Source organism: Dendrobates tinctorius, unplaced genomic scaffold, assembly GCF_039654945.1.
Source record: "Dendrobates tinctorius isolate UK_male_01 unplaced genomic scaffold, ASM3965494v1 ptg000022l, whole genome shotgun sequence".
Lineage (NCBI taxonomy): Eukaryota > Metazoa > Chordata > Amphibia > Anura > Dendrobatidae > Dendrobates > Dendrobates tinctorius.
The window spans coordinates 100,835,600-100,858,611 of record NW_027361690.1 but is presented as its reverse complement, the minus strand read 5'-3'; the positions used below and the strand labels follow the sequence as shown (position 1 = coordinate 100,858,611).

At 40.8% G+C, this 23,012-nt stretch overlaps 1 protein-coding gene across 2 annotated transcripts in view; it reads right to left on the bottom strand.

The window, feature by feature from the left end:
• Positions 1-3,031: 3,031 nt before the first annotated feature.
• LOC141084338 (prolactin-releasing peptide receptor-like) overlaps positions 3,032-23,012 on the bottom strand; it is a 351,060-nt gene continuing 331,079 nt past the window's right edge. The window contains exons 3-4 of one of the 2 annotated variants that reach the window (XR_012230980.1): positions 8,715-9,396; positions 3,032-4,912 (exon numbers count right to left, since the gene is read on the bottom strand). Coding sequence is in view for 1 of the 2 variants with exons in the window: in XM_073569023.1 (XP_073425124.1) it covers positions 8,775-9,396 (622 nt within the window). In the remaining variant the exon portion in view is untranslated. Of the gene's footprint in view, positions 4,913-8,035; positions 9,397-23,012 lie in introns of those variants that run through there. The other variant, XM_073569023.1, reaches the window with a different exon arrangement.

Below are 23,012 nucleotides of genomic sequence, written 5' to 3'. Positions count from 1 at the left end.
GAGTATTATTTTCCCCTGTAATTGTCTGAGTGGTAAAACCAGGGATCTGTTTACATTTTGAGACTTTGCCCCATAGTGTGTCTCCTCATGTAGGTGACTGTCATGTATTGTTTGCACAGTTTTTCTGGTGTTCATTGTCACCATATTCCCTTGTCTAGCTTAACTTATTATATGTTTTTTACATGTATGTACCATTTTGTTATTAATAAAGGCTCTTGTTATATATATTTTCTATAATGGATAGTGTCAGTTTAATGTATGGAGTCAATTATTGAAAATAATAGGGCATTCAACTCAGTAGTTCTTGTGGAGGTTTTCAATTTGTAGGAGTTGCACTCTTTGTATATTTATGGTTACTTGGTGATTTTGGGTAAGACACTTTTTGTGAAACATTTCATATATTGGGTAGGTTTATTTCCAAATAAAGCAGTTTCAGATTATTGTACTCTTTTCACAAATTATGAAGGATGTCATAATTATTTCTGTTCAAATTAATCTTGTCATTACCATAAGTACATAAAATGTTAATTTTATGGATTACTTTCATCTAAAAGGATCTAAAGCAAATTGAGAATTTGAAATAAAGTTATAAACAGAATGATAAAGAACAGAAGACTGAAGAACAATTAATTCAAAAGCTCTTTATTGAGGTGAGGATCAACCACAAGCTATTAGTAGAGTAATGGTCTTTTTCCGCCTGAAGATCAATCTATGAAAACAAGCGGAAACTGATGATATAAGAAGTTATAAGGCTTGGAAGATACATACTTACAAGCAATCATTGTTTAATTTTTTTTGGCATTTTGAGATGGCCGTTCTTTCCTCATTTCCTCTACTAATGATTTTGAAGATGTCTGTATACAGGATGGGCTATTACTGAGACAAACTAATGAATTCTCGCTGATCGTTCAATCAGTGCACATGTTCCCACTAACAGTAATTAGGAACCTTTACTAAGCCTGATAGTTATCCACCATGTAATAATATCAGAGAAGAGTCAGACTGGCTCCTAATTTATTTTGCAACAGGACAGTAGCCCCAAAAATACAGCCAATGTCATTGAGAACTATCTTTAGTTTAAAGATGAACAATTAAGGTTGAAGTGATGATATGGCCCCCACAGCCTGACCTCAGCATCATCGAGTCTGTTTGTCATTACATGAAGAGACAAGTGGATTTGCATAAGCAACATCTATAGACGATCTGTGGTTAGTTCTCCAAGATGTTTGGAACAACCTCCCTGCCGAGTTCCTTCAAAATTCTGTGCAAGTGTACTGTGGATACGGAAAGTATTCAGACCCCTTTAAATTTTTCACTTTTTTTTTCATTGCAGTCATTTGGTAAATTCACACTCTGCACTCAGAAATGTAGAAATTTTTGCAACTTTATTAAAAAATAAAAACTGAAATATCACATGGTCATAAGTATTCAGACCCTTTACTCAGACACTCATATTTAAGTCACATGCTGTCCATTTTCTTGTGCTCCTCCTTGAGATGTTTCTACACCTTCATTGGAGTCCAGCTGTGTTTAATTAAACTGATAGGACTTGATTTGTAAAGGCACCCACCTGTCTATTTAAGACCTCACAGCTTAAAGTGCATGTCAGACCAAATGAGAATCATGAGGTCAAAGGAACTGGCCAATAAGATCAGAGACAGAATTGTGTGAAGGCACAGATCTGGCCAAGGTCACAAAAGAATTTCTGCAGTACTCAAGGTTCCTAAGAGTACAGTGGCCTCCATAATCCTTAAATGGAAAGAAAGTTTGGGACCACCAGAAGTCTTCCTAGACCTGGTCATCCAGCCAAACTGAGCAATCGTGGGAGAAGAGCCTTGGTGAGAGAGGTAAAGAAGAACCCCAAGATCACTTTGACTGAGCTCCACAGATGCAGTAGGGAGATGGGAGAAAGTTCCATAAAGTCAACTATCACTACAGCGCTCCACCACTTGGACCCTTATGGCAGAGTGGCCCAATGGAAGCCTCTCCTCAATGCTAAACATATGAAAGCCCATATAGAGTTTGCTAAAAAACACATGAAGGACTCTCAGACTATGAGAAATAAGATTCTCTAGTTTGATGAGATGAAGATAGAACTTTTTGGTGATAATTCTAAGCAATATGTTTGGAGAAAACCAGGCACTGCTCGTCACCTGCCCAATACAATCCCAACAGTGAAACATGGTGGTGGCAGCATCATGCTATGGGGGTGTTTTTTAGCTGCAGGGACAGGACGACTGGTTGCAATTGAAGGAAACATGAATGTGGCCAAATACAGAGATATCCTGGATGAAAACCTCTTCCAGAGTGCTCTGGTTCTCAGACTTGGCCAAAGGTTCACCTTCCAACAAGACATGACCCTAAGCACACAACTAAAATAACAAATGAGAGGCTTCAGAACAACTCTGTGACCATTCTTGACTGGCCCAGCCAGAGCCCTGACCTAAACCCAATTGAGCATCTCTGGAGAGACATAAAAATTCTTGGAGAACAGGAGAAGTCCCAGAAGACTGGAGAAGAGCAAATGTTGTTCCTATCTTCAAAAAGGGGAAGAAGGTGGACCCAGGCAACTATAGGCCGGTGAGTCTGACTTCTAAACCAGGAAAGATCTTTGAACAAATTATTAAACAACATGTATGTCAGTACCTGGACAAGAATGAAGTGATTAAACAGAGTCAGCATGGGTTTGTAACTAATAAGTCATGTCAGACTAACTTAATTTCCTTCTATGATGGAATCACTGATTGGGTGGATCAAGGAAATGCTGTAGATATAGTATATCTTGACTTCAGCAAAGCATTTTACAAAGTATCTCATACAATCCTTATTGAAAAATGACTAAGTATGGAATGGACAAGGCAACTGTAAGGTGGATTAATAACTGGCTTAGTGATCGGACCCAAAGAGTGGTCGTAAATGGCTGCACATCCAGTTGGAAGAATGTCTCAAGTGGGGTACCACAGGGCTCTGTCCTGGGCCCTGTATTGTTCAACATCTTTATCAACGATTTAGATGAAGGAATTGAGGGTAAACTGATTAAATTTGCTGATGACACAAAGCTAGGAGGGATAGCTAATACTAGAGAAGAGAGAGAGAGGATTCAAAAAGATATAAATAAACTGGAGGAGTGGGCAGCAACTAACAGAATGGTTTTTAACAGGGAAAAATGCAAAGTACTACATCTGGGCAATAAAAATGAAAAAAGCATATACAGAATGGGAGGAATAGGGCTAAGCAACAGCACATGTGAAAAAGACTTGGGTATACTAATAGATCACAGACTGAATATGAGTCAGCAGTGTGATGCAGCAGCAAAAAAGGCAAATGCAATTCTCGGATGTATTAACAGAAGCATACAGTCTAGATCACGTGAAGTCATTATTTCCCTCTACTCCTCTTTGGTCAGACCTCATCTGGAATATTGTGTCCAGTTTTGGGCACCACATTTTAAAAAAGACATCAACAAACTGGAGCAAGTTCAGAAAAGAGCAACCAGAATGGTGACCGGTCTGCAAACCCTGTCTTATGAGGAAAGGTTGCAGGATTTGGGATTGTTTAGTTTGCAAAAGAGAAGACTGAGAGGAGACTTAATAGCTGTCTACAAATATCTAAAGAGCTGTCACATTGTAGAAGGAACAACTTTATTCTCATTTGCACAAGGAAAGACTAGAAGCAATGGGATGAAACTGAATGGGAGGAGACACAGATTAGATATTAGAAAAAACTTTTTGACAGTTAGAGTGATCAATGAGTGGAACAAGCTGCCACGAGAAGTGGTGAGTTCTCCTTCAATGGAAGTCTTCAAACAGAGGCAGGACAGACATCTGACTGGGATGATTTAGCGAATCCTGCTTTGAGCAGGGGGTTGGACCAGATGGCCCAGGAGGTCCCTTCCAACTCTACGATTCTATGATTCTATGATTCTATGGCTGTCCACCAAAGTTCACCATCCAACCTGATGGAACTGGAAAGGATGTACAAGGAAGATTGGCAGAGGATCCCCAAATCAAGGTGTGAAAAACTTGTATCATTCCCAAGAAGACTCATGGCTGTACTAGCTCAAAAGGGTGCTTCTACTCAATACTGAGCAAAGCGTCTGAATACTTATGACTATGTGATATTTCCATTTTTCTTTTTTAATAAATTTGCAAAAATTTTTACATTTGCGATTTTTTTCAGTCAGATTTGGGTTCAAAGTGTACATTATAATGAGAAAAAAATTAACTTTTTTAAATCTACCAAATGGCTGCAATGAAACAAAGAGTGAAAAATTTAAAGGGGTCTGAATACTTTCCGTACCCACTGTAACTAGAAGAATTTTTACTTTGATGCTGTTTTGAAAGCAAAGAGCGGTCAGACCAAATTTTGATTTGATTTAGATTTCTCTTTTATTCATTCACTTTTGAGTTTGGTAATTAAAAAAAAACTGTTTTCACTTCAATTTTTTTTTTTTAAACATTCTTACTTTGCTACATTTTATTTTTTTACATATCTGCCTAAAAACTTTTACACAATACTGAATAATATTGGCTTTAATAGGAATATTGTATTTTTGACTTTTTACAGTTAGCACAGTAGGAATAGCAAAGTAAATTACATAATTCAAACCACCAAAAAATAATGGTATGATGACTCTATGATGCATGTTCCATCTGAGAGATTTCACTGAAATCAACATTTTCTTGTGATCTTTTAGAACAGCTTTATGCTGGATATAATGTTAGAGCCCAAAGTAATCTAAATTGCCATTGTAACCTGGAAAGGAATAGCCACTATAGAAATCCTTCAAATTGATGCATTGATGGAGTATTCTGAGGCTGCAGTGAATCATTCTTCTTCAGGCCCTTGTTACACTTCTCAATTTTTTCGGCATTTTGAATCAGTATTTTTAAGCCAAAGAAGAAGAGAAAAACTATAATGGAAAGATAAAAGTGCAGGTTAGTAGAAGGCCCTGGTGACGAAGGGCTAAAAGTATATTTTACATTTGTAATCAATGCTTATACATTTTCTATGATTTTGCCTAGTCTCTAAATGTCCCTTTATTCAATAGATAAGAGCACATACAAAATGGCAAAATTATTTTAAATATCCAATGGATTAACACATAGTGCACTTCTTTGTCTTTCATTCTAAGCTTCTTAAATTAGCTTGTATTGGTCATTAAAGTCATCAATACATTCAGAATTTGGCAGATAAAACTCTCCTTGATAAAGATTCTCAGTGAATAAGTGTAAATTATGTCTCAGGGAATTGATGGGAAAGAACATTTTTAAAGATTGTGTTATCTCTGATGTTTGTATGTAAGTAAAATGTGAAAGAAAGATGTCATTTGAAAGAGGGTGTCCAGTTCTTTGTAGGCCATCATAGTCTAATCATCGGAGGTGCGACATTTGGCATCCCCGCTGGTGTTGGCAGTGTCGGGAACTGCTCAGTTACGTTTCACAGCTTCATCAATGGAATAGTGGCCGTGGCCAGTTACTGCACATTAGCCCTCTTTTAATTTGAATAAGAGGTTGATCTACAGTACCTGAATGCTATAGAATTGACAGTGCTGCACTGTGCAGCTCTGGTACTGGGCAGTTCTGTCCTCTGCCGATACCAGCAGGGTCACCAGGTGTCACACCCTCACCAATCAGACATTGATGACCTATCCTAAGGATAGGCCATCTGTCACAGGGTTGCCACAACAGAGAGGAGCCAGAGCTAGAATTTACTGCATGGCTTAGGAGGAGAAGTGTTCATATGAGAAGGAGTTTTGAAGGCGTTATCTGTGACTGTTGCGTGGTTTGTAATGTGGTAATTCCCTTTCCTCCTCTACTTTGCTTTTTTCCCCATCCTCCACTCCCCGGTATATTCTTCTGTTATATGTGAGTGAATATTTGTATGTCTGGTATTTTCAGTTACCCTTGTTTGTTTTGCCATGTTTGTTGGGTTGGTGTACTGCGTTGTACCTTAGTACCCCTATTCCATGGGTGGGGGAAGAGAACAGACGGAGAGCTAACTCAGGAGATAAGGCAAAGGTGTTGGCCCCGGCATCTTCACCTTCACAAGTGTCCCAGGAAATGGGCTGAGCTAGAGCGCCTCCTAGTGGTAGGGACATGGAAGGAGCCCCTGGTCCTGGGTCACTCTTGAAGGCACCGTGTTATAGTGCTCACATTAGTTATTTTTTTTAGATGGAATGGTAGTACATTCACTTGTATAAAGCAAAGTAGATCTATCCATCCCGGATTGAAGAGACATTGCTTCTAAACTGGTATATCACGTTCGGTTATGTGATTCAATTTGTTTCTATACTGTTTTCTTCTAATGGCTTTCCTTCTGATCTACCTCCCTATAGAGCTCTGGGTTAGGATGAATTATTATCACCAATCTTCCTCTGAAGGAAAAAGTGTAAGAGCTTGGTGGTGACTTGCCCAAATCCAGCTCCCTGCTTGTCTGCAGTTGTTGGTATAGTTTGTATAGTAGGGGACAACCACTTTCAGTAAGAAACACCATGTGGGTGGCATGCAGGCACATTGGTATGTACTGGTGCTTTATAATTCCAGGAACATATCTTTGTGAATCCAGGAAAACACTGCACTGATAAAAGCAAAATATTCAGGATTGAGAGTCCTCAGTAGTTGATACCTTTTAATGGCTAACTGAAAAGATGGTAACACATTGCAAGCTTTCGAGACTACTCAGGTCTCTTCATCAGGCTAGACTAATACAAAATCTGAAGTCACATATTTATGCACAATACAGCCTATGTGACTTCAGATTTTGTATTAGTCTAGCCTGATGAAGAGACCTGAGTAGTCTCGAAAGCTTGCAATGTGTTACCATCTTTTCAGTTAGCCATTAAAAGGTATCAACTACTGAGGACTCTCAATCCTGAATATTTTTCTATCTACTGGCTAACACGGTACAAAGATATACATTTTTCCTGATAAAAGCAAGTATTCAACAATTTTCATCTAGGTTTCTTCTAGGGAGATGGAAATTTCACAAAGTGGCAAAGTATGAAAGAGTAGTATAGTAGTTGTACCTGTGAATAAAATTCGTGCTTCTTAATGCCAACCCTTAGAGTACCCTCATCTGCTTACAATTTAAGTACCATATTTTGCAGATTATAAGATGGACTTTTTTCCCCAAAATTTTTTGGGTAAAATGGGGGTGCGTCTAATAATGCGAATATACCTTACCAGATGCGGTGGAGCAGGGTCCCAGGGTAACTGCTGGAGGAGGCAAGAGCGAAGTCGACATTTTGTGAAAGCCCAGAGCCCCCCTGGACTTCCATGGTTCACTATGCGGTGCACTCCAGGAAAATGGCTGCAGGTGGAAGCACATGTGCAGATGGAGATCTCAGCATCAAATCTCAGGAGATGAGATCTCAGCACCAAGATCTCCATCTGTGCATGTGCCGCCCCGGCAGCCATTTTCCCGGAGTCCTCTGCATAGTAAACCATGGAAGTGGGGGTCTGGGCTTTCACAAAATGTTGGTGGAGCCCCCTCACCACCGATCAACTGCAGCGTTGCACATCCGAACACCCCTTTCTACCAGTCTAGGGTCCACAGCATCGCCCCACTCCTGCCTCCGCCAGCAGCGACCCTGGAACCCCGCTTCACCGCAGCCACCACCCCCGGTAAGCAATAAGATGTATGGATTATAAGAAGCACCACCATTTTATTAAAAAAAAGTTTTTTCCCCTATTTTTCTCCTCAAAATTTGTGGTGCGTCTAAAAATCCGGTGCGTCCTATAAACCGCAAAATACAGTATCTATTGTAGAGAAAGAAGTCCTGTACAATTTTACAGAAATATTAAATCACTACCTGTTGGAGGCTTTTGTAGACTAGAGATACGCTTAACTAGAAAACCACATTTCTTTAAATTTGCAAGCTAAGATTTCAGTATGACTTGCACCCACCCCACACAACAAATCCTTGGGTTGTTCTCATTTTCTATAACATGGGTTAGACTGTTTTCTAATAGATTACATGATTTAAATTTTCAAACATTGTGATAGAACAACAACAACTAGTTATTGACTTTTTAACTTTTATTTTTTGTTTTCTGATTATTAAAGACATTTATTTTCCATTTTTTGACTCATTCATTTATCAGGAATGGATATGTAATTGGTTTACAATTAGAGCAATAAAAGCAATGGATCGAATGTTTCAGATGAGAGTTTTTCTAAAGAATGGAATTTTAACACAATCAAACTCAAGAAAGCTTGCAGTGCAGCATCTTTGTCCAAGTTTACCAGGCAGCAATATGTCTACAATAAGGATCAGCCCTTAGGATTTATTTAATATCCTGTTAGAAGGCACATTTTTATCAATGTTATTCTCCTGTATTCTGAAGTATTTTCTATAGTAATGACAGTGCTGTTCCTTGGTGAATGGTTCCCTGTAATTGAAGGGGAAATGACCTGCCACCACATTCCAATATTCCAAAATCACACCATTACTGGAATCAATTTTTGTCGTATGTACAAAAATGTAAAATGTTCTCCAGTAATTAATTTATGATTTTTAAGGAACTTCAAGCCTCCTCTGTCAAAATTGGAGAAGTATCCAAATTTTCCTCGGTGGCTGTCTACCTAAGGATGTTGCGAAGGAACTACAGAACATTTGTTTTCTGTTTATGGATCATGACATGCATATCATAAAAGTATTTAGTGACTTCAAGAACATAGCATAGACAAAATAACATAGCTTTATGATTTACTTTAAGTTGAGCTTTAATGCCTTAGGTTGTTTCCACTAGGAACCATTGGTTGGGTAACTTCTAGAGCTTCACACAGTTGTTGGTTGGGATAATTTTACGCTTAAAGGTGAACATTTTCTTTAGTTCACTGCGAAATCGGTCATGGAGCCAGGCATACAAGAATGGGTTGCAGCAAGAGGAACTCATGGCAAACCAATGACAAAGAAGCTGAATGAGAAGGAAATAATGCTTGTTGATGAGATTGATGTCAATGTCCCGGATAATATTGAAAACATGGATAGGAAGCCAACATATTCCAAAGGCTGTTACCACCAAAACAATGAGCCTGAATATCTTCCTCTTGCGGAGTCTATCAAACTCTGCTTGGCTTTGTGTGGGGTGACCCGGGACCACTCTATTCTTCAGCTTAACCGTGATACAAAAATAGGACAATGACACTGCAGACAAAGGGAGGATGTAGGTGATGATCAGGGTGCTGTAGGCATAGGCCAACCTTTCTGTCTCTTTATCCAGCCAAAATTCCTCACAGATAGTAAATCCTTGTTGTTGAAACTCTATATGATAAGTATGAGCAATAGCAGGTCCAACCAAAGCGAAGGACAGGAGCCAGATCCCTCCCAGCACGTAGACACATGTGGTGACAGTTATTCTTTTCTTCAAAGGATGTACAGTTGCATAGTACCTTGTGAGAGACAGAAAAAGGACAAATAATTAGAGATTCCTGTAACTGCTGTCAAATTGCAATTAGTTGGAATTTGAAACATCTCTCAACATTAATTACTTCTTACAGTAATTTAGAAATCTGGATAGTTACGCTGTAGCTTTGTGCCATTTGGCATGAAAGCTATTTTATGTCTAATTAAAGTGTTATGCTAATGAATCTCAAAATGCAGAGTATTTTGTATTGTGGGTAAGAACTTTGCAAACCTTCTAAGGGCTGCGATATTGTAACATATTTTATATCTGTTTTCTATGGGATCCACTGTTGTGATCAACTGAGATCACCAAATGCAATACATTTAGTCTTCAATGACCATCTGCTTAATAAATCAAGGGCCCAAGCTTGATCTGCATTCACGCATCGGACTGGACCACACAATTTGCTTACAGCGTAGCGCAGTGCATAAATAAAGCATTTTTGCAGGGGCACCTCTGAGGGCATAAAGTGGTTGTAGGAACTGCATTTACATGATTTTAAAGGTGATGGGCACAGTTTAAGGTAAAAAACTGGTGACAGGTGTTAAGGGTATGTATCTGATTTGAAGATATCCAAAATAGATGCTTGAGACAAAATGGAGGCTTTGATGAATATATATAAGAATCACATGCACTGATTAATGTGTGTACATGCTCTAAGTTATACCTGTCAGTAGTAGGGATGGGTGAACCTGAACTGTAAAGTTCTGGACCCATACCAAACGTGTTCTGGGCTAGGTCCCATACCGAATGTGTTCTGGGCAAGGTCCCAAACACGGGTTTCCATGGGAAACCCTTGTTACAGTTCGGGTCCAGGGCCGGCTGTAAAAAAAAAAGCCTAAAATTAATAATAAACATTATAAATATACTTACCTCTCCAGCAACGTGTCCTCCCGTCCTGCTGTCTCCCGGCCACACCAGCTTCCGGGGCCGACCATTAACTTTCAGGCGTATTCACTGCACTTGGCAGTCTTTGGCTTTTTCCGGCAGTGTTCGTGCAGTGATGTCAGGGTTCACACCAGTTCACACCAGGGTTCACACCAGTTCATGGCCAGTGAATACTGCCAGAAGTTAATGAGCAGCCTTGGAAGCAGATGCAGCCGGGAGACATCGGGACAGGAGGACACATCGCTGGACAGGTAAGTATAATTGGAATGTTTATTATTAATTTTCTGCTTTTTTTTACGGACAACCCCATACCATATTTGTAAAGTCCAAGCTCGGGGTTAAGACGCAAGTTCGTGTCATCTCTGGCCCCGAACTTGAACTTTACACAAAAACTCGATCCCGATCATCGGGGGGGGTTGCCCAATAGTAGTCAGTAGATTTTAGAACACTCAGGTGAACTTTGGTTTGCGAACATGTCCTCTGAGCTAATGGAGGTTGAAGTTATACTTATGAGAAAAATCCAATCTTAAAAGCTAATGAATATTGATTATAGTCCTCCTTAAGGAGGAGGATTTAGGAGAATTAACCACAGATTTATATTGATAAGTGATAATCTATAAAAGGATGTGCCTTGCTATCAATAAAACAATAAATAAAACAATAAAACAAATTTGCTACTAGTGACTGAGTGTCCTCAATCACTAATGGTTTTGTCTCTGGTTGCACCTTTAGGCTGTGTGCCCACGTAGCGTTTTTTTAAGTGTTTTTGATGCGTTTTTAAGGGTCAAACCGCATCAAAAACGCTTAAAAGAAGCATCCCATTCATTTTAATGCATTTTGGCCTTATTGTGCCAATGGATGCGGTTTTTTTACCGCTAAGGTAACGCTTAGCGTTAAAAAACTCAGCATGTTCATTAATTTCCACTTAGGTCCGTGTTTTTGGCCATTTCCAATAGTCCAAAAGACGTGCGGAAAAAAAAGCATGAAAAACGCGCATTTTTTGTGCAAATACACGCGAAAAAAACGAGCGTTTTCTGGGAAGGAGACCCGTTTCCTGAGCGTTTAAAAACGCTACTGTGGGCACATAGCCTTAGGCTGTGTGCCCACGTTGCTTTTTTTAAGCGTTTTTGAATAGTTTTTCGGGGTCAAACTGCATAAAAAATGCTTAAAAGAAGCATCCCATTCATTTTAATGCATTTTGGCCTTTTTGTGCCAATGGATGCGTTTTTTACCGCTAAGGAAACGCTTAGCGGTAAAAAACGCAGAATGTTCATTCATTTCCAATTAGGTCTGCGTTTTTGGCTATTTCCTATAGTGCAAAAGACGCGCGGAAAAAAAACGCATCAAAAACACACTGTTTTTGCGCAAAAATCGCGGTAAAAAACGTGCGTTTTCTGGGAAGGATACCCGTTTCCTGAGCGTTTAAAAATGCTAACGTGGGCACATAGCCTAAATCTCCCCGCTTGATACAATTTGGCCACAGACAATTAAGATGATCACTCATTTGGGGTGACTTTAAGGGTATCACAAAACTCAAGATAAAAAGCGGACGGCACCGCTGTTACCGTGTGACTTCAAATGATGTGCGGCATACAGAAGCCCAGCAGCTGGGAATCTCGGGTGCCAGACCTGGAAACAGTCAATCCTGGGAATCCATGCAAAGAGAAAAGGTCGCACTCATCGAGATGGAAGTTTCACGGGTCCCGTTGAAGCGCTCGAGCAGCGCGAAACGGCTGTTGTCAGCCTTTCTTGCACTCCTTATGTCACTCCCCCGACGTGACATGTTCATGATATGTCAATAAATCAGTGAAACTTCCATCTCGATGAGTGCGACCTTTTCTCTTTGCATGGATTCCCAGGATTGACTTTAAGGGTATGTTTCCACGCTGCGAACTTGCAGCGCTTTGGACGCAGTGGAAACCCTGCTCCGCCCAAAGCGCTGCCCCATGTTGTACGCGCGGTGATACCGCATGTGCTCATTGAACACATGTGGAATCACCGCATCCTATCCAGCGTCTCCGCAAGATAAATAGACATGCTGCGGTCTGGAAAGACGTACCGCATGTCCGTAATTTCGAGTGTGCCACCCGCGTCTTTGTACGCATAGTGGATATGGGATTTCATACAATCCCCTCCACTATGCTGTAACATCTGGATGCTGCAGATTTAACGCTGCGGCTTAACGCAGTATTCAATTCACAGCAAATCCTGATGTAATCCTGAACGTGGAAACATACCCTAACACAGGTTCACTTTAAGAACAGTTTAAATCAAGCTTGGAGAAACCCTACACACTACAGACAACATATAAATTCTGTGCAGACATTGACTTTGGTCAGATCCAAACCCAGGACTGCACGGCTGCAATTGAGAGTGCTGACTAGTGAGCTACTGATACCCACAGACAATGCACACTCTCATCTCTCAACACAGAATTTTGCACTGTTGTGATTTGTAGGTAATTATAATGTGACATTGTTGCTTGCTAATTATTAATTTGATCAGATTTTGAGCGGTTGCAAGAATAGTAAGTAATTCCCTATGAAACAAACAGTTGTGCTATAATGCATTTTATTGAGCACAGTGAGCAATCCAAGGAGAAATGGAAGAGAACCTCTGTTTTAATTACTGAACCCCTCTCCACTCTTTCCTGAAGTTCGCAAAAGGTGATTTAATTAAGGAGATAAGAATGAACTGACAAAACTGTTTAGTCAAGAAAGATTGGGTATTGTGAACCGAGCCTAAATCCAAAGAGAATTTACAGATAATCCCAGAAAATGTATTATAGAGATGCATCAGGCTGAGAAAGGCTACAAAAGCATTGGTAAATACTTGCAATATAAGAGTAGACAATTGTTGCACTAATGGAGAAAATGTGCTGCTTTTATATTGTGGAGGTCCTGTTAAGGAGATTTTTCTTCTTTTATTTTTCTTCATGAGTGAACATCCCCTCCTCCCAAATTCCTGGATGCCAAGAGGAAGACTGACAATTTGCACTGGAAAAATTATCATGCCACTGGATTGATTTTTGCACTCCCCATTTTTAGGCAGACATAGTGTTATGACTGCCAAAGCACATTCACACCGGTAACATACAAACCAGGGGGACAAGCACCTGAAGCAGGTCCCTGTTCAGACTAGGAAAAGCCCTTCTCTGATCCTGGTCTGTCCCTGATGGACTGCGGAGGTTTGCACCCTAAAGGCCCCGTTACAGATAACGATGTCCCAGTGATCCCACCAATGATCCGACATGGATGGGATCGCTGGTAGATCGTTAGACAGCCCCTCCAGCGATCAGGACCAGCGAGCCTGCTGGTTTCCAGTGTAAACATTGGGTATCTAAGAGCCGCACGGCTCTTAGATACCCGATGTTTACATTGGAAACAAGCGTCCAGCGTTGCTGATCGCTGGTCTCTCACTGCCACAGGCAGCGATGCGCGCTGGCAAGCGGGAGACCAGCGATCAAAAATGGCCCAGGATGAAGGAGCGCGTTCAGCGACACCCGGCAGGGGGGCCGGTCGCTGATCCCCGCTGGCGAGATCGCTGTGGCGTCACAAAGTCAGCGATCTCGCTAGCGAGATCACTGTGTGTGACGGAGCCTTAAGATAACGCAACAGACAGACTGGGCTTTATGGACCATTTATGCTCATCTGTATATGGTCCCAGATAACAAATTATATTTTATTAGCAGTCAATTCTAGGTAATCCCAAAGCATTCACTTACTATTTCTTGCAACTGAACGGGAAACACTGGCGTACAACACGATGCAGCAATTGATCATTTATTGCCTAAATGACGCTAGATGAATTGCTCTTTTAGCTTTGTAGAAATCCAAGTTCAAAATAAATTGTCACTTATATCTATATAAAAGTAATCGACAATTTATTTTGAACTTGGAGAATATTTTTGGAGGAACACATGACACAATGAAGAAGTATTCGTAAATCGAAAGAACTTACCATATTATCAGAATATTGGATATCTTGTCTTTTTATAAAACTGTAAAAAGACTCCAGTGTCTGAAAGACTCTTGAGCTGTACTCCAGTGTTTCACATCCAGAGTTTTCTGTCATTTACAGTTACAAAAAATAGTAAGCAAACCCTTTGCAATTACATATATTTCTGCACTTTATTGTAATGCATTGTATTGAGAATCTACAGCCGAAAGATCGCATTCATTTATGAAAAAATAACTTTTAATCAATTCTTTAAAATAATTATTAGAGTAAAAGAGCTGAGCTCAGAATAGACAAACACTTACTCACACTACAAAAATACCTGTTAGTATTTTCAGCAGCTTGCAAAAATTAAATCACAATCAGAGCTCCAGAGCATATTGATAAAGCGCTCAATATTGCCAGTGCTCAAGAAGAATGGGTCGATCTCACCTCACTTCTCTCTATTAGCAGCTTACAAAAAGGGTTTTTTTCTACTGTCCCCGTCATGCCCAGCATAGCTCCTGCCCTTACAAGGGCAGTACCCAAGTGTATATCCTATAAACACCTGTACCCCTACAAAAAAAAATCCCTGCCGACGCATTTCAACCTCATTGATGAGGTCTAATCAGGGGAGTGTATTTGCAAGGGGCAATGGATCTAACAGATCCAAAGATATTATTCAACAAGGTCCACAGTAGAAAAAGGGGCACTTCAAAAGATACAATATCATCAAACCCATTAAGATGTAAAAATGGGAAAAAGAAGAAGAGATCCACCAGTAAAGTAAACATTTTATTTTTATTGCAATAATTACTAAAAAACAAAAAGTAAAAAAGCACTACATATTGATAGCAAAAAGGTACTGTAGGGAACACTGGGCATGTGAAAAAGGGAGCAAACAATTCAAAAAATTTGAAGATGCATAATAGAGAATGTAAATAAAGGGGAGACCATGAGGAACATAAAATAAAACAAAAGGCAAAGCCAATTGCATGATATCCAACCCACTGCCCAAGTTGTATAACAATAATGGCTAAAAGGCATACTGATTGGAGCCATATCACTTAGCAAAAAATGTATCCCAAATACATATGTCCTAAAATATTATGACGTTATATAGAAACCATTTGAATAAATGAAATAAGGCTTGATTAACCCCTTAATGACCGAGCCAATTTTGACTTTAATGACCAAGCTAAATTTACCAATTCTGACCACTGTCACTTTATGAGGTTATAACTCTGGAATGCTTCAACTTATCCAACTGATTCTGAGAATGTTTTTTCATGACATATTGTACTTCATGATAGTGGTAAAAGTTATTTGATATGACTTGCATTTATTTGTGAACAAAATGGAAATCTGGCCAAAATTATGAAAATTTAGCAATTTTCAAACTTTTAATTCTTATGCCCTTAAATTAGAGAGATGTCACACAAAACAGTTAATATATAACATTTACCACATGTGTACTTTAGATCAGCAACATTTTTGAAGATTTTTTTTCTTTGTTAGGCAGTTAGAAGGGTTAAAAGATGACCAGCAATTTCTAATTTTTCCAATAAAATTTACAAACCAATTTTTTTAGGGACTACATCACAATTGAAGTGAATTTGAGGGGTCTATATGACAGAAAGTACCCAAAAGTGACACCATTCTAAAAACTTAATTACGGTAAAGTAACACGGGCGCTACCTATCCAAAAAACTTCACCCTCAAAGATGCTCAAATTCACACTCAAGAAGTTTATTAACCTTCAGATGATTCAAAGGAACTGAAGCAATGTGGAAGAAAAAAAAATGAACATTTAATTTTTTTCAGAAAAATTTTACTTTAGCTCCACATTTTTTATTTTCACAAGGGTAACAGGAGAAAATGGACCCTAAAATATCTTTTGCAATTTTTCCTAAGTATGCCAATACCCCATATGTGGGGGAAAAACACTGTTTGGGTGCACGGCAGCGCTTGGAAGAGAAGGAGCACCGTTTGTCTTTTTGAAACAAAAGAGCCCTTGATGTGTCTAAACAGTGGAAACCCCCCCCACGCGACCCTATTTTGGAAGCTAGACCCCTTAGGGAATTTATATAGATGTGTCATGAGCACCTGGAACCCCCAAGTGCTTCACAGAAGTTTAAAAAATAGAGCTGTAAAAATACAAAATCACATTTTACCCACAAAAATGTATTTTTAGCCAGAACTTTTTTTTCCACAAGGGAAACAGGAGAATATGGACCCAACAATTTGTTGTGCAATTTATCCTGCGTACGCCGATACCCCATATGTTTAGGAAAACCACTGTTTGGGCGTACGGCAGTGCTCGGAAAGGAACAAGTGACGTTTTGGAATGCAGACTTTGATGGAATGGTCTGCGGGTGTCATGTCACAATTGCAGACCCCTTGATGTGACTAAACAGTGAAAGCCTCCCATAAGTGACCCCATTATGGAAAAGGATTTTATTCATGAGTGTTTTGAACCCACAGGTCCTACACAGAATTTGATAACATTAGGTCATCATAATGAACATTTTCATTTGTTTTTTTTGTCTTTATTTTCAGTTTTGAGTTAATGATATGCTCGTGCTCCGGGGCGGCATGTGGGTGGGGGCTTCATGTGGTGCTCTGCATAGGTATTCATAATAAAAACTGCTGACAGGTCACTGATCCCTCAGTGACCTGCCCCTTAGTTTACATAATGAATATTATATATATTTAAAAAAAAATCCCCTTCTGCAGACAGGCCCCGGCACCTGTGCTGCACCATGATCGCATGCATAAGGTGCAGCTAATTTTTTTTTATGGTATCCATAAATTTCTAAAAAAAAAAGAAAAATTCAGTTTGAAAATGATGCCGACCATTTTCACGATTTGATAGCTGTTACTGCGCAGGCGCCGGTGGTGCCATCTTGCTAGAGGGAAAAAAAATGGTCTTTTCCAAGATGGTGTCGCCGCGCCTGCGCACTAGCATCTATGAGATCACCGATAGATGCTACTGCGCCTGTGGGGCTGGCGCCATCTTTTTCTATCAGTTTGAAAGTGCTGATCCAATAGATGAAACTGCACAGGTGCCGGCAGTGCCATCTTGGAGGAGGCATTTTTTTTCTTGTCTAGCAAAATGGCGCTGGCGGTGCCTGCGGAGTAGCAGCTATCAGATCATCGCCATTTTCAAACTGTTTTCTTTTGGTAATTTAGGGATAAAATAAAAAAGATGGTGACCTCTATAATCTGTCCGCTAACAGATGATGTTGGAGTGATATCGATCTGGACGTTGGAACTTCAACAGCAGATCATTTTATTCTCTTGGAGATAAGCCACTGTCCTAGGAGCTTGGCAGTGACTTTTTCATAGAAACCACAGAAGTGCTTTGCCAAGCCTAGTCATGGGGGATTACGGACATATGCACTTGGCATAGTTGCTTCAATGGCTGTGGAGAATGCAGAGATTTTATGGAGCCATAATTTGGCCATGTGCATAGGCCTAACCAGAGGATAAAACTTTTATTTCAATTCTAGAGGGAAACAAGTATAATAAATCTGTTGGGTTCATTTTAGCAAAGTACAATTTTCTACCAAATCACTCAGCCGTTCCTTACAGGACAGTAGCTCACTTGAATATAAGCTTCTTAATTCAATAATGCCGGCACGGAAGGTCAAAATGGAGTTGTTATAAATTAATAACACCTTGCTTTAATGTCAGTCCAGAGTGAGTGTAATTACACTTTAGAAACCCACAAAATGCATTCCAAGCAAAATTTGTTTCTGACTGTGTCGGCTTGTCACTTTGAAAGGACACTATGCAAGAAGGATGAGTGGCGCCCCTGAGGCTTCAGTCGCCACAGAGGTACTGCACCTCCTCCTGAGGTGCGGTGCCCCACCATCCAGGTAAGGTGGGAACTCCTGACCATGCTCCAACACTCGCATCCCACACAACACAGTAGTTCAGCAAAGCCACATTGCGGCTCCTTGCTTAGAGAGTAGCAGAGCACCTTTGGTGGCTCCCTGCTTGGAACACGAAGCGTGCTGGGAGGCGGATGGAGTTTAGAATACATAAAAAGCGGGAAGAGTCAGTCAGTCAGTCAGTCAGTCAGTGAGAGAGAGAGAGTCACTCGGAGAGGAGTGAGGATCCCTGGAAGAGGGATGGAGGAAGGAGTGCTGCAGCTGCCTCAGTGATCTGAGCCAGCTGGCACAGGAAAGGAAAGAAGGAGAAAGACATTAGACTGAAACCTGACCTTCTATGAGAGAGAGGGATTAGTATGGAACAAAGGAGTAAAAGGGAACACAGAGGACGTGGGTTAGAGGAAGAACCCTGCCTAGAACTTCTAAGCGCAAGGCCGGGGCCCGGTCCCCGAGGTTGTATGGATACTGAAGGTCCTGCAGCAGACACCGGTGGAGTAGTGGGCTGTAAATGCACTACTCCCATCTAAGACTTGGGGGCACAACAGCAACTTGGATAGTGAGCCGGGGCTCAGGAGTAAGGAGTCCCCGAAGCAGGCTACAGCTGTCTGCCGTACAAGTAGAGTTCTTGGGAACATCTGTCAGGAGGCACTCCAGTGTAACTCAGTGCTGGGAGTGCTTCACTTAAAAGCGCTGTAGAGGGGGCGTTCGGAGGGGTACGTGATGGCGGAGTGTTGGAGGGGAGCGTCCTGTCTTGCCTGGAGGTTGGCTGGGCCCAGGACCCGGAGGACAGACACGGCACGGAGGCGCGCATCTGTGTGAACTGCAGGCTGTGGGTGGAGCTTTGGGACTGCATGCCCTGGTGTCCTCCACTAGTTCCCGCATCACTACACCCCACACTACTACATCTGGGCACTGGCCTCTACACCGCCTGTGCCTCTCCTCCATTGCTACATCTGTACTTCCCTGGGACTGCAGCTCCACCTGTGGGGAGCTTCACCATCTTGGCTGCAACCCACCACCAGTCCCGGGGGATCTGCATGTGGCGTCGGCCTGGCACCTCGCTTGCTGAGCACCACAGGTGGCGTCACAAACTATTCATAAACTTTATTTCATTGTTCATTCATCCCCTTTTTGCCATGGAGCCCCAGGGCCACGGACCGGGTCACAGCTTCCATGACAACTCCCATTGAGATCAATGGGCCCGGTAGAGAGTACCCCGCCAGGCCCTGGTGGGGCACTCCAGATGCGGGCCACAGTCACCATCATTATACAGAGCATGAGGCCCCTGTGAGAAAAGCGACTAACAAATTGCTGTTGGTAATTCTTCTCGTCCATTGATTGTGGATGCTGTGGATGAATATGACTGCATTTATCCCAAGCTAACCATAATGCTTTGTGTTGAAAGTACCCGATGAATGATTATATTTTCCAGTAGCATAAAATGGATTCTAGGAAACAATTAGACTTGATAATTATAGTTACCAGGCTACTAAAAGCTCTATGAAACATGTAGCTCTCGTGCGGATCCACACCAGTCCCTGCCACTCTCTCATCACTAAAACATGTGACATGACAGAACGGTCCTCTCGTTCAGTACGATCAGATACAGACACTGTGTCTGGGGTCTTATTGTACAGAGATTTGTAATACTAGGTGGAATAAACATCGTCATCATACAATGACAAAGACAAAAACAAGGATGGGGTTTATATAATAAAACACAACAAGGTCAAAGAATAGAATGACTTGGGAGGGATATATTTTTGCATTAACAAGAAGCGGAGAACACCATGTTAAATCCCTCTCTAACAAGCCGTAAAACTTAACTTTTAATACTAAATCTAAACTGCATACGGGGTTTGATAAAATGATGTCTCTTATCTGCCTTCAGTTTATTGACTTAAAAGGATAACATCCTATGTTTATTCTATTGATGTCACCCCAGATGTCCCATCCCCTGATGATACCGCATATGCGGTGAAACATCTTGTTTGTCCTGTTATGCCAGTTAGTGATGACACCCCGGTTGCCATCAATAGAATAAACATAGGACGTTATCCTTTTAAGTCACTAAATTGTAGGCAGTTAAGGAACATCATTTTATCAATATGTCATATTTAGATTTAGTATTAAAAATTACGTTTTATTGCTTGTTAACCCCTTCACCCCCAAGGGTGGTTTGCACGTTCATGACCTGGCCAATTTTTACAATTCTGACCACTGTACCTTTATGAGGTCATAACTCTGGAACGCTTCCATGGTTCCCGGTGATTCTGACATTGTTTTCTCATAACATATTGTACTTCATGTTAGTGGTAAAATTTCATTCAAATAACTTGCGTTTATTTGTTAAAAAAACGGAAATTTGGCAAAAAAATGAAAATTTCGCAATTTTCCAACTTTGAATTTTTATGCCCTTAAATCACAGAGATACGGCACACAAAAAACTTGATAACTAACATTTCCCACATGTTTACTTTACATCAGCACAATTTTGGAACCAAAATTTTTTTTTATTAGGAAGTTATAAGGGTTAAAAGTTGACCAGCGATTTCTCATTTTTACAACACCATTTTATTTTTAGGACCACATCATATTTGAAGCCACTTTGAGGGGTCTATATGATAGAAAATACCCAAAAGTGACACCATTCTAAAAACTGCACCCCTTAAGGTGCTCAAAACCACATTCAAGAAGTGTATTAACCCATTAGGTGCTTCACAGGAATTTTTTTGAATATTTAAAAAGAAATGAACATCTAACTTTTTTTCACAAAAAAAATACTTCAGGTTCAATTTTTTTTATTTTACCAAGGGTAACAGGAGAAATTGGACTGCAAAAGTTATTGTGCAATTTTTCCTGAGCACGCTGATACCTGATTTGTGGGGGGGAACGACTGTTTCGGCGCATGGCAGAGCTCAGAATGGAAGGAGCGCCGTTTGACTTTTTCAATGCAAAATTGGCTGGAATTCAGATCGGACGCCATGTCACGTTTGGAGAGTCCCTGATGTACCAAAACAGTGGAAACCCCCTACAAGTGACCCCATTTTGGAAACTAGACCCCCCAAGGAACTTATCTAGATATGTGGTGAGAACTTTGAACCCACAAGGGCATTAGAGAAGTTTATAACGTACCGCGGTACAATTAAAAAATCATATTTTTTCCACAAAAATGATCTTTTCACCCCAATTTTTATTTTCCCAAGGGTAACAGGACCCTAAAAGTTATTGTGCAATTTGTCCTGAGTATGCTGATACCTCACATGTGGGGGTAAACCACTATTTGGGCGCATGGCAGAGCTCAGAAGGGAAGCAGCGCCATTTGACGTTTTTGGCTGGAATTGAGATCGGACATCATGTCGCGATTGGAAAACCCCTGATGTACCAAAACAGTGGAAACCCCCCACAAATGACACCATTTTGGAAACTAGACCCCCTAAGGAACTTATCTAGATGTGTGGTGAGAACTTTGAACCCCCAAGGGCTTCACAGAAGTTTATAACATAAAGCCGTACAATTAAAAAATCATATTTTTTCCACAAAAATGATCTTTTCACCCCCAATTCTTATTTTTCCAAGGGTAACAGGACCCTAAAAGTTATTGTGCAATTTGTCCTGAGTACGCTGATACCCCACATGTGGGGGTAAACCACTATTTGGGCGCATGGCAGAGCTCGGAAGGGAAGCAGCGCCATTTGACGTTTTTGGCTGGAATTGAGATCGGACACCATGTCGCGTTTGGAAAGCCCCTGATGTACCAAAACAGTGGAAACCCCCCACAAATGACACCATTTTGTAAACTAGACCCCCCAAGGAACTTATCTAGATGTGTGGTGAGCACTTTGAACCCCCCAGTGCTTCACAGAAGTTTATAACGCCGGGGCGTGAAAATAAAAAATTCGTATTTTTTCCACAAACATGATCTTTTAGTCACCATTTTTTTTATTTTCCCAAGGGTAACAGGAGAAATTGGACCCCAAAAGTTGTTGTCCAATTTGTCCTGAGTATGCTGATACCCCATATGTGGGAGAAAACTACTGTATGGGCACACGTCGGGGCTCGGAAGGGAAGTAGTGACGTTTTGGAATGCAGACATTGATGGAATGGTCTGCGGGTGTCATGTTGCCTTTGGAGAGCCCCTAATGTACCTAAACAGTGGAAACCCCCCACAAATGACCCCATTTTGAAAACTAGACCCCCTAAAGAACTTATCTAGATGTGAGGTGAGCACTTTGAACCCCCAAGGGCTTCACAGAAGTTTATAATGCCAGGGCATGAAAATAAAAAAATCGTATTTTTTCCACAAACATGATCAATTAGTCCCCAATTTTTTTATTTTCCCAAGGGTAACAGGAGAAATTGAACCCCAAAAGTTGGTGTCCAATTTGTCCTGAGTACGCTGACACCCCATATGTGGGAGAAAACTACTGTATGTACACACGTCAGGGCTCGGAAGGGAAGTAGTGACGTTTTGGAATGCAGACATTGATGGAATGGTCTGCGGGTGTCATGTTGCCTTTGGAGAGCCCCTAATGTACCTAAACAGTGGAAACCCCCCACAAGTGACCCCATTTTGAAAACTAGACCCCCTAAGGAACTTATCTAGATGTGAGGTGAGCACTTTGAACCCCCAAGGGCTTCACAGAAGTTTATAATGCCAGGGCATGAAAGTAAAAAAATCGTATTTTTTCCACAAACATGATCAATTAGTCCCCAATTTTTTCATTTTCCCAAGGGTAACAGGAGAAATTGGACCCCAAAAGTTGTTGTCCAATTTGTCATGAGTATGCTGACACCCCATATGTGGGAGAAAACTACTGTATGGACACACGTCAGGGCTCGGAAGGGAAGTAGTGACATTTTGGAATGCAGACATTGATGG